The sequence below is a fragment of the Monopterus albus genome, unplaced genomic scaffold (assembly GCF_001952655.1).
Source record: "Monopterus albus unplaced genomic scaffold, M_albus_1.0 scaffold99.1, whole genome shotgun sequence".
Lineage (NCBI taxonomy): Eukaryota > Metazoa > Chordata > Actinopteri > Synbranchiformes > Synbranchidae > Monopterus > Monopterus albus.
Genome location: NW_018127979.1, coordinates 1,214,470 through 1,227,000, shown reverse-complemented (window position 1 = coordinate 1,227,000; position 12,531 = coordinate 1,214,470). Strand labels below are relative to the sequence as shown.

At 41.1% G+C, this 12,531-nt stretch overlaps 1 protein-coding gene across 8 annotated transcripts in view; it reads left to right on the top strand.

Moving 5' to 3' along the window:
* dachd (dachshund d) overlaps nt 1–12,531 on the top strand; it is a 114,223-nt gene that overhangs the window by 18,650 nt on the left and 83,042 nt on the right. For 7 of the 8 annotated variants that reach the window (XM_020609234.1, XM_020609240.1, XM_020609239.1 and 4 more), the window contains exon 3: nt 5,909–6,471. In XM_020609234.1, the coding sequence (XP_020464890.1) occupies nt 5,909–6,471 (563 nt within the window). Of the gene's footprint in view, nt 1–5,606; nt 6,472–12,531 lie in introns of those variants that run through there. The other variant, XM_020609237.1, reaches the window with a different exon arrangement.

Below are 12,531 nucleotides of genomic sequence, written 5' to 3'. Positions count from 1 at the left end.
GGTTAAATATGCTTTATATATATATATATGACCACATTTCTCCCATAGGCCAACTTGAATCTCTCCACTGGCTTCCAGAATTCATTCTAAACCTATGTTTGCTTTTAAGGCACTACATAGGTTAACTATACCTCTCAGAACCTCCACACTCCTTGCAGGGCTCTCAGGTCCTCTGACCAGATACATCTGGTTATCCCAAGGTTTAGACTTAAGTTTAGAGGAGATGATGCCTTTGCTGTGATGGGTCCCAAGCTGTGGAGCAGCTTACTATTAGCAGCAATTACGTTGGAAATGTTTGTCTCACCTAAAAATGAGTTTTTTTCTTTGGCTTTTAAACCTGGCTAGATACTTGCTTGTTGTATTTATTTGTCTTTTATTTGCATTTTTTTATCTAGTTGTTAGATACTTGGTTTTTATATTTATGATGTTTGCTTGTTTTGTATTTGTCATTTTCACTGACTGATGTACAGTGCCTTGATCAACTCCTGTTGTTGTAAATGTGCCTATAAATAAATTTGACTTTACATATAAGGGGTCTTGACTTTCGCTTTATACAGTACATGAAGTTTGGTCACAACAGTAGGCAAATATGACAGCTGTGAAACTGTTTTATGTAGACGGGGACTACGCCAAATCTGTCATTTGTTTTCTCAGGTAAATGAGTTGGTCTTTAAACTGTCAGAAAAGGATCAAAAACATCCAACAGCATTTTCCAGATTCCAGGGTGGCTTTTCCGATGCCTTGTTTTTTCCAACCAACAATCCAAAATCCAAATTCCATTTACAGTGATGGAAAGCAGAAAAAATAATGAATCATCAGATTAAAGGCTGGAATCAGAGAATGTTTTGGGGGCTTTGCATAGAAAAAGATTTCCAAACTAACTGTTGTAGCTGTAACAAAGTGAACAATGACACGTGATCACACTTTGCTCTGTGAATGAAAGGTTAATGGTTCTAATCAAAAGATTATGCAAAATATCACTAAAGACCCAGTAAGTTAACATAAGAGGATGCCTGTACTTCTGTTTGTAACTGGAAGAAAATTGATGTGGCCAGTGCAGAATACTGTCACATGCCCACCAGCATCAGTGTGCTCTCTGACATCTCCCCTTCACCCCATGTGGCATGTTTGTGTTGGCTGGTGTCCGTGGACAGATGGGGTCAAGGCAGTATAACCTTGGAGAAGCAAATATTCATGATCAATAAGTGCTTTATTCCAAGCATCTAAATGATTCTTATGTCTGAAGCTGCTTCCCTCCCCTCGTACTTTCCCAGAAAAGCAGTTTGAAGATTTATGCAGACTAGGTAAAAGGACATTTTAAAAGACTATACAGTATCCCAGCTTTCAAATGTCATGTAATCATAGGTTAGGGGAGAGTGCTGGGCACAGAGAGCTAAGTGATGTTACAGATAATGAATTGCCTCAGAAATATAATACATCGTGAGTATTATTCTTTGTTCCAAGCTGTGTACACCAACACTGTACAATTAAAGTTATTTATCTCACTCGTTTTTTAAGTTCATCAATTATATTGTGATACACTTAATGTCCATATGAGGATGATGTATGATTGGTCTAATTATTTCTTATTCACCATGCCTTCTAAAGCATATTAATTTTGTTAATACCATGTAATTAAAACACGTCAGTGCGCTACAAGTTGCTGGCTGTATTAATGACTATGAAAATTATTTTAATTAAATAGCCAATTATAGAAAAATCCAAACCATGAGAATTGACATTTAAATGAATTCAATTTAAATTGCTTTTCAACATTGTTTTATCAAAGCTTTATGGGGTGAATAAATTATTACATCAAACAATATACTCTGTCATTGATCATACACAAGTCTCAGGCCATATCTATACATTTTCAAACACTTTCCTGATGTCATATATCATATTGGGTGATTACATTTTGACGTAGTCATTTGTTTACCGCAATCTCATCCACGTGGTGCACTTCTGTGTACTTTTAGAGAAAACTCTTAATTGCTTATAGTGAGTTAACCAACTATTCAGTCATGCTGAAAACTTCCTTCATGGTGCTAATTTTCAAATATACATTTTTTGCAGGTGTAGTATTAAAGTGCCGCTGTACCACTGTAGCCCTCTACAAACTTGCGCTTTGTTTTCATCAACTGGGGTCAAACACGTGTAGCCTACCCAATCTTTTGAAGGGTCTTTGTATTTAAAATATCATGCATATCTTGTCGTGCCTTTTAATATCTATTAGGTCACTCAGGCTGATATATTTTCCTTTTTTTTTTGTATAATGTTAATGAAAATCATTTTTCAAACATTACAAGCTCAATGATTTGCAGTTAACCCATGCAAACAAGAGAGATGGTGGGCAAGCTGTTGTGACATTCATTGTATATAATGAAATCTTAATATGGTGCATATTTAAGTGAAAGGTTAGCAACATAAAGGGCAAATGGATTGCCTTGCAATGAATTTTAAGCAGCTATTGATTTTACACTACAAGCTACCTCTTTCCATGAATGATAATTTAGAAACGGCACGCTGCTTATCTTAAAGCTGATCTGACACAACAGGACAACAGCAATACACAACATTTTGAGATGAACGCAGACTGCGATAAGCAGCACTGGTGAGCACCACACTCATTCCACCTAATGAGAACACATGATATGTACTGATGCGTTCTACATCCAACACAAACACAAAATGACAAGTGTGGGAAAAAAAACTGTGGAAACAAAAGCAAATATGGCAAAACTGACGTACACTTTCACATTTGTCTCCAGATCCACTGGTTAATTAGAAATCTATGGAAATGAGTGGTGCCAAGTTGTGGAACAGAAAAAAAAGCCTTACCCTGGAGCTGAATAAGTCCACTTGTGGTTTTCAGGCATAGTGTGAATATCACATAAAAGCTGAGTATCATTTCTGGTCCTATCCAACATATCTGCATTCTAATTTTAATAGGGTGGAATCACTGAATATATTGTCTGTTTTAGGATAACTTTCCGGCATGTTACTGATGTGTTACACCAGTTTATTGATTTGTTAGAAAAATGCACTGTACTTCATGATGCACCACAGCAATACATGTATAAACTGTTTGAGCCACTCTTACTGTACATGGAGTCAACCCTACCCAGTGATACTGTGCTGCAAGTCCTCTGTCTCTGCCCTTATCCTTCTTTCCTGCACTGTGTTATATTGAAATTGATGGAAAGTTTGAGAATCCTTGTTTCCAGAAGATTGAGCTCTCAGTGTCACAAAATAGCACAACCCTTAAATAAGCTGGTGTTCAGACCTGGAGGTTGTGCAATGTATGTACCATGTCTAAAGTTGAAAATGCTTCTCTGTGCAAGACACCTAAAAAGTAAAAGGTGACCTTGAATATGGCCAACATTTACAGGGTTTACATCGATTTGGCATGTCAGAGATGGAGAGCATTAGGAGCATCCAAAGGACTAGAATTTGATGTAGATGTGGCTTTCTTCCTTCTCGATGCATAAGTACTGTAGTTGGCAAAGTGTATATGTTGGTATCACTAGCAAGCTAACGTTAGCATTTCGATTTTGTACCTTTGTATTGAATTATTATTGAAGTAATTTTGCTAATTTTTCCTTGGTTTTGGTCCAGTTTATGTCGGACATAACGCTGCAGTCCATGTAGCATTTCAGTGAGGAGTTGTTAAAATTTACACCATCAATACAACTAGAAAAGTGGGGAGTTTGTTCAACTTCAACACTTCGACTGCCCAGCGACCTAGGCACGGGTCCTCTTTGTGGACATTCAACACCATCAGACATCCTCCACTCCAAACTGACCCAGCTCACTGTGCCTGCCCGCACCTGTCAGTGGATCACCAGCTTTCTGACAGAAAGCAGCAGGTGAGGCTGGGGAAAATCACATCCAGCCCTCGGACAATCAGCCAAGGCACCCCCTGGGGATGTGTGCACTTACCCCGGTGCTGTTGTCCCTCTACACCAATTGACTGCACTTCAGGAGACCCCTCTGTAAGGATCCTGAAGTTCAAAGATGACACAGTGGTCATCGGCCTCATCCAAGATGGTGATGAGTCAGCCTACAGACAGAAAGTTGAACAGCTGACCCTGTGGTGTGGTCGCAGCAGCCTCGAGTTGAATATGCTGAAAACTGTGGAAATGACAGCGGTCCTCCCCCACCCTGTCTCCCCTCACCATACTTAGCAGCACTGTATCAGCAGTAAAGTCCTTCAAGTTCCTGGGCTTCACTGTCTCCCAGGACCTGAAGTGGACGTCCAACATCAGGACCCTCATCAAGAAGGCACAGCAGAGGATGTACTTCCTGCCCCAGCTCAGGAAGTTCAACCTGCCCCAGGAGCCGCTGATACTCAGCAACTAGGAATCATCGAATCATCATGTGCACCTCCATCACTGCCTGGTTTGGCTCAGCAACCAAACAGGACAGGGACAGACTCCAGCAAACAGCCAGGACTGCAGAAAAGGTCATTGGTGCCAGTCTGCCCTCCATGGAGGACCTGTACACCTTATGGGTCAAAAGGAGGGCAGAGAGGATCACTGCAGACCCCTCACACCCTGGACACGGACTGTTTGAACTCTTCTCCTCTGGACAGAAGCCATGGTACGCCAAAACAACCAGACACAAGTTTCTTCCTCTGGGCCATCACACTGACGAACAGTTAATCCATGTTTATATGCACCTGTACAACAAGACACAGCAAACACCACAGTGTAATAACCTATAGATGTAATCATTGTACATAAAACAGCTCATTTTGACTTGTATATATGTACATATTTTGAAATAGAGGCTTGTTTTTTGTTTTGTTTTGTTTTTAAAGTGTTGTTCTGTTTGTTTTTTTTTTTTTTTTTTGGGTGCCCTTTGGGGGCCGGGCCAATGAGCTGGAGTCACATTCCTTGTATTTTAACAATGCCACCAAAAACCACGGGCTCTATATTCTGTATACATTAGTTCTGGAGCTGGTTATTACTGTTATGCTACCTGACTGCCACAAGTAGCTCAGGCTGATGTGACCACATATGACCTACAGTAGTTTCACAGACAGGTCAGGAGGGGCAGAAGGGAGTGGACAGAGAAGAGGAGGGGATACTGCTTGAGTTTGTTTTGACTCTCACTTTGCTCTTAGTGGTCAGAAATGAGAGAGAGATGTTAGTTAATGCAGCTTTAAATGAAACAATTTTCCTTTTTTACAGATGGGGTGTCCCTTGAACAATGAGTCGTGCTGACATACTCAGAAAAAACACAAATGTGACATCAGGATTAAAGTTTTTTAAAAAGCACTGCAGTATTAACGTCTGAATTAAAGTACATTTAAAAGTTTGCAGAAAGCATGTCATAGAGATCTGTTCTCAACTTAGGATCACGGTGGTGCAGTGGCTTTGGATACTGTTGGATAGCAGGTGTAACCAGAACCAGAAATAACTGAACTTGAATTTCACATATACCTAGTGTGTGCATGGTTCTGGCCATAGGGGGGGGAACATTCAAGAAAATGTTTCCACAGTTACAGTATGACCGGATATCGCTTTGTGGGATAAACAATGCAACATTTGAACAGACCTGAAACATTTCAGTGGCAGCCAGAGCCCAGTTATCTGTTCTTCAAAGGCTTCCACTGTCCCCTAGCTCCTCCCTCTCTGTACCGTGTGACAACAACAACTCATCCACAGAGCGGAGCTGCACTTTTCAGCTCATTTTCCTCCTGTCATTCCTCCTCCTATCTTTGATCATTGTCCTGCCGCTCAGCCCCCCAAAACCCTCACTCAGCACGCCTTTTTTCCAGCAGCTCTTTTTATTTCCCAACTTATCTGAGGAGCTAAAGTCTCGTGGATTCTTTCATTTAGGGGTGTCTCGGCAGGCTGGGTTTTATACTTTGAACTTCGGCTACTCTCTTCCCCTTCTGTAGGTGACCATGGCCGTGCCGGCTGCTCTGATCCCACCAACTCCTCTGGTCCCACCGCCTCCGATTTCGAATCCTTCCGCGACGACGTCCCCGCCGTCGACAACTTCATCACCATCTCCATCCCTGGCTCCTCCATCCGGACCCGGACAGAACCTGTTCAGATCAGAGCTCCTCGCCACCAGCAGCCCGGGCATCCCGACCCCGACCGCGGCTCTACCCCCCAGCAAACCCGTGTACTCGACCCCGTCGCCTGTTGAAAACATACCGCAAAACAATGAGTGCAAGATGGTCGAGTTGCGCGGTGCCAAAGTGGCCTCTTTCACCGTGGAAGGCTGCGAGCTCATCTGCCTTCCTCAGGCTTTCGACCTGTTCCTGAAGCACCTGGTCGGCGGACTGCACACGGTCTACACCAAGCTGAAGCGGCTGGAGATCACGCCGGTAGTGTGCAATGTGGAGCAAGTCCGCATCCTCAGAGGGCTCGGCGCCATCCAACCGGGGGTGAACCGCTGTAAACTTATTTCCAGAAAAGACTTCGAGACTCTCTACAACGACTGCACCAATGCGAGGTTAGTGGAGGTTTGTGTATGACATTGTGGTTTAATTGTCTTTCGGAAAGCCGTGCGTAAAGGCGCCGGAGCAAGAAAGGGGGAGACATTTATCCTTTATAAAACAAGTAGTTCGAGCGATATGGTTAACTTGTCAGCCAAATTTAATAATCGATTGTTGTAGAGTGTGTGTGTGTGCGTGTGTGTGTGTGTGTGTGTACATGCGTGAGCGTGTATGTCAAACTTGATCCAAGCATCCATGCTCGCGGTTGTCTGTTGGACGGGAAGAGGCCAGCGCGCAACATCAGTGGAAAAGTTCAGAGAAAGTTGTTTAACACGTGCAGGGCAACGCTGTGCCATGATGGATAGCCTGTCTGCCTCAGAACAAATGAATCGATAATGTAGGCTACACCTCCGCTGAGTTTCTCAATGCTGTAGGATAAACTTGTGGTGTACAACTGCCACTGCAAAGAGTTTCAGAAACAGGAACCCTTGTTCTTTTATTAACCATGCTGTTCTGTAATTTTTCTTTAACTTTAGGCTAAGAACTGATTTAACTCTATTTTTAAACGACTGAGATAAGACTAGGTTCTGCCTTATCACACGTTCCAGCTACAGGGGCCATATCATTTCAGTTCAGATCATTTTGGTTTCTAGAAAGTAAATACGACAAAGACAGATTTAAATGACAAGGAATACTTTTTGTATTGTATTATTTTGTATTAGTATTCTTAGTGCTGATAGCCAGTACATTTATTAAGGAGGTCACATTACTCTCATGGCTCCTGTTGAAGCCAGTTATTTTTCACACTAGGGTTAATTGTCACACACATTTACAGTATATGAGAATGTGTCCCTATCAGACAAGGAGATTACTGTAGAGTGAGTGAAGTAAATGACTACGTGACAATTAATGGATAAGTTCATATTACCAAATCAAATATTTTGAGCTTTCTATGTTTTATTATGGAGTGATTTAAGTGGGGATCAATATTTGATTAAAAGCCATTTTTACTGTCCTTTCGCTCCCAGCTTTGATGTATCACTCCGTCTCTCAGGATGGTTCAGCCTGGTCAAATTTACCATCTTACCTGTCACTATGATTGATTCCATATTGATCTCATACCCAGAAATGAGCTGGAAATGCAAATATGATGGAAAGGCTAACATCAGTGGGGAATAGCAATAAACACTGAGTCACTTGGTTGTTTCAGCGTTACTCATGCTGCATTTTGGAAAATTAGAAAATGACAGTGTGGGATTAAGCTTAACTTTGACTTTAAGATACATGCTGAGTATTATACATGTGAAAAGCCACAGAAAAATGTGCACACAGCTACAGAGGTTGTTGTGCAAACAAATGATTTTTATGTGCTATTTGTGCCATTAAGATCCATTTGCATTTTGATCCTCAAAGCTTTGCTGTTTCTGCAAAGTGCACTTTTAGGCCTGGTCAGAAAAATAGGCAAAATCAAGTAACTCACACAAAATTTTGAGGTAGACTTTGAGAGGGATATTATTACAGTTAAACATTTTTAACTCAAGATTTTTCAGATTTTTAGTAACCTACAGTTTTACCTATAAATAAACAATTCCCATTCTCTTTATGATTATTTAACATCACATATACACAGCATATAGGAATATGCTGCAGTGCCATAGTTTCATTCCAGCAGCAGTTGTCTCAACAACTCACCTGTGCACTTTGGTGCTTAAGCATCATTTACATAAAGCACCAAGGGAGCAGTACACCCCCTCCCCTTCCCCTCCACAGAGCGAAACATACCGTGCGGTGATCAAGCCTGGCGTGGGGCTTCAGGTGACAAAGTATGTGGTTGAACTCCCTGGGTTGTCAATGGGGGATGGCCAGCGATGGGGTTAAAGGATAATGCAGTGCCTCGCGTCGCTTTAATGACGCTAAAGTGCTGGGCTATTACGGGCACATGGACAGGACTGTAATTGTCTTTGAAAGCAGCCAGGTTCTCCCGGTGCTGGGCTGAAATCAATCACTCAGACCCGTTTGCCTGCCCCATTTGGAGAATTACATCATGGAACAGTAAGGCATCCGCTGGATAAAAGGCTTCTGTTACTTAGAAAGAGTTGATTTTATTTGCTGGGATGTGTGCTTTCCTCTCTCTTGTCACTGAATTGCTGCTGACAAAATGATCAGTAAACAGGACACAGGTTCGCCCTGTAGGTGAAAACAAGTTCCCTCTGCAGAGCTGACGTTCCGTTTTGCACCGAGATAAAAAAGTAACTGAGTGCACCAGTTAACTGCTCAGGTTACACAACAGCAGCCTGCTGCCTGAGAGAGTTTAGTTTTTTATCTCCCTATTACAACAGTGTCACTACTCTTTTTATACAGTGGCAGAGTGGTAACAGTGAAGTGAATAATACGCCTGTACAATGGGTCTTACTATTTCACATGCTGTTTTTCCCCTCCCATGGTCTATTGTGTTAAAACAACTAGTCTCATTTTGCACACAGTATGAATATGAATAGCATCACAGAGCACCCGCTGCTTTAGTTTTGATGTGGACACAAACAAGCTTCTACCAAACTGTTCCCTACTATGCTTACTTTAGCATAACACCTTTGAACACGTTAAATGTTTTTGAGAATTGTAGTGTGGCAGATTATTATTTTTTTTATATTTTATTGATGGATTCAGGATTAGAATTTTTAATGAAATATTTATTTAAAATATTTTTTACCATGAGTGTTTGAGCTTTGTCTAATGAGCGACACAGTATTTTAGTAATTATTGTTAATCTTTAATACTAGTAATATAGTCATTGTCGACCCCTTCATTTTCTTGAGGACTCTTGTGCCAGATTAGCAGTGTACGCTCTTGTTCCCATACTGATCCAAGTTCGGTAATCTCCCCTACATTATGACTCAGGCCCTCCACGAGCCCTCCAGGAGCCCTCTGTTCCAGCTACTTGTTTTCCTTTTCATTTTCCCTGTGGTGGAATGGAAAAGGTTCTTATTGCTGTGTGACACTTGAACTCTCTCAAAGGTTATTATAACACAGGGGGCGGTGCAGAGATATCACGTATCTCTCATTGGTCCGCTTTGTGGAGGCAAGGCTGTCCGATGCTGGGGCGCAGAAATGCAGCACTTAATTGACAATCATTGTCTACCCCTGAAGGTTAACCACACGCCCCAGACAATGTCTCACCACTGGGACCGGGACGGCTTTTCACTTACATGCCCTTCTTAAGTAGATTTTACTCGGCTCACTTCAGTCAAACTGGTCTGGCTGCGGTGTTATGAGTGACATGTTCTTTTTCTTTAACAAACATATCTAATTGATACTGATATGGCAGCAAGTGTTATGAGAGCTATCACCCCTCTTGTTCCTATTTCAATAGTGTTTATGCCTAAACACACATATTTGCAAATGATGGTAATTGTTTTGTTTAGCGCTCAGTGTGAGCTGCCACTGAGGGTGCCAGCTTGCCTCTCTCCCTCCTCTCCTCTGCTGAGCTCTCTTATAATATATTTGTTTTCTACAACGCACGGATGTGTTTACAGGTACTCAGGGGAGATTTCTGGATTCCATTCAAATCATTCCCAGTCAGAGTGGGTGCTAAGATACCCGTCACCCAGCAACCACATCCAAGAGGGAGCCTGGGCGATAATAACTTCAAAAACAGAGTGACAGATGCCTGATTAGAGAGAGGGGGGGAGAGAGAGAGAGATAATGGCTTACAAAACTGTTTAAAACCCAGATCTATTCAAGTACTTTCTTGAAAGTAAAATTGGCCCTCATATTGTGTGTTGTTTCTTTTCATTTAAGTAAAAACAAGTATTTAAAGTTTCAATTCTTCAGAGGGGGGCTCTGCAAAATTTCATTAGGTACAGTACATGTGCTCAAGTCGACTGTGCAGTTGGCAGATGGCGGCAAGGTGGGTTTTTTTTTTTTTTTCCAAATAGTCTCCTTGAAAATCAGATTTGTGTTATTTACTTGACATTCAGCTGGAGCAAGTGCAAATACAAAACATTTTTTTAGACTAGTTAAGTTAAATAACATTAATTTTCTTCATTTCTTTTAAGATCACACTTTTGTAGCTGACACAGAACCTGAGCCAAGACTGTAGAAAACCACAGATTTCTCTTGTTAAAGAGACTTTGTTTGACACTGTCTAATGTCATTTGTGGATTTAGAAGCTATTTGCATGGCAAAGAGGCCTGTATTGTTAATTTGCCTGTCGGACGCATTAGTTGTCCAGGCTCCTATCTTATTTGCATGCCTTTACTGGATCGGCAACAGCAGTTGGATTACCAATTAAATCTTCTACAAAATGAAATGCTGTAACGTCACACATCAACACGAGGGCTTTCACATTGCTCGGTACGTTAAAATGACCTGTTTTTACACCAACCATAAAGGGGTATTAGCTTAGATTTTTTTAAATAGACATCAGACTTAATCTGTTTCACATATATCTGTCAATATCACTTATCAACTGTATTTAACTAGAATTGTTAACAGTGATGATTTTACATCTGACACTAATTTCCTGACAGACCAGCAAAAGATTTTGGGTCACTCTGACTTCTGTTCTCCTCTTTCTCCAGTTAGAGCTCCCTAGCTTCTCTTTACTCACGGGCTCTTTCACATTACAGCACATTTAGGGAGCGTAGCGAAAGTCAGTGACGCTCATACCAGGATGTTAAATGCTACTGACAGAAGTTAGAGGGAGCAGATGAGATTTCCTGATTGGAGAAGGAATGCAGGCCCTTGCCGGGCTCTCTCTAATATGGTCACATAGAGAAATTGATTTTCTTCAGAAATTAATTAATTTTTCATATAGCCCAAAGCTGAAGTTTAAAAAAGAGTGCACACTTGCTGGTTTCCTATTTTCTCCTTTTTTAAAGAATTATTGCCTAATCATATTAATACTTTTGCCCTAAGGATGAAAAGATAATTGTACAAATGCATTTGGAAATATGTATCACTGAGTATTTATGATTAAATTATGCAAATAGCTCCGCTCCCATCCTTCGTGGGCCCAGATTGTCTAATTAGGATTGATATGGCAAATAGATGTTGGGGAATCTGAATACAAGCATGTCCAAAGAGCAGAAAATTGAAAATGACAAGGCTGGAATCCTTAAAAAGTGAGTAGGTTTCCTCCCCCCTCTGTCTAATTCAGCGTAGCTGTATCAGGAGTTAATTTTCCCTGGCTTCATTTCTCGTCTGAGCTGACAGGAAAAGGAATTCATCAGGGAAGCAATCTCAGATGGGATTCCACAAATTTCCTCCACTTGTTTTTTTTCTCCCCCTCTTCGTTTTCGTGGAGGCTATCAGGGATAAATCTTCTCCTGAGTAAACATGCTGATGTTATTTCTCCAGTGACGGTGTTTTTAGAGCTCTCTACTCATTACAAAGGACTCCTCCTTAATAATTGAAGTATATTAAGAAAGGAATGTCATCCAACAAAAAGCATTTGTCCTTTTGAAATTTTAGTGGAACAAAGCACATCTTGTAATACAGCTTTATTTTTTTTTTATTTTATTTTACAGAGAGTTAGAAAACATTCTGTTCCTTTATATAAAGAGATTTTCTTGCTATCCAAATGTCATATTGTGTCAGTTTTAACATGGCAATGTTAGGAGGTTCGGCTATGTTTTTATGGTAGGGAGACTGGACAGTAGATGCATTCAGAGACTCGATTTTGTTAAAATTAAACATTTGGTGCAAAATAACTACATTGATTTCAAAAAGCCTTCTACATATTGCAGTAGATTATATAAAGTCTACACTAGAGATGTGCCACATCAACCTGCCCAAACACAGACAGCTATATTCCACATTAACACTAGTTTGAGGCAGCAGTTACATGTAATTTAACAACAGCTTTGTTGCTCGCTGGGCTCAGTGGTACATCACAGAAGAGACCAGGGAGGAAATGACATCGCTTTCCACTCTCTCTTCTTCTGTTAGCTTTGGATGGGCGGCACAGCACAGGAACGACTCCAGTGCCTCCAACAGTATCTATTAAAGGGTTGATTGTTATCTAATCTTTACCTGGCGCTAGCTGCAAATGCCCTGAAGCTAATGACACTTGAGAC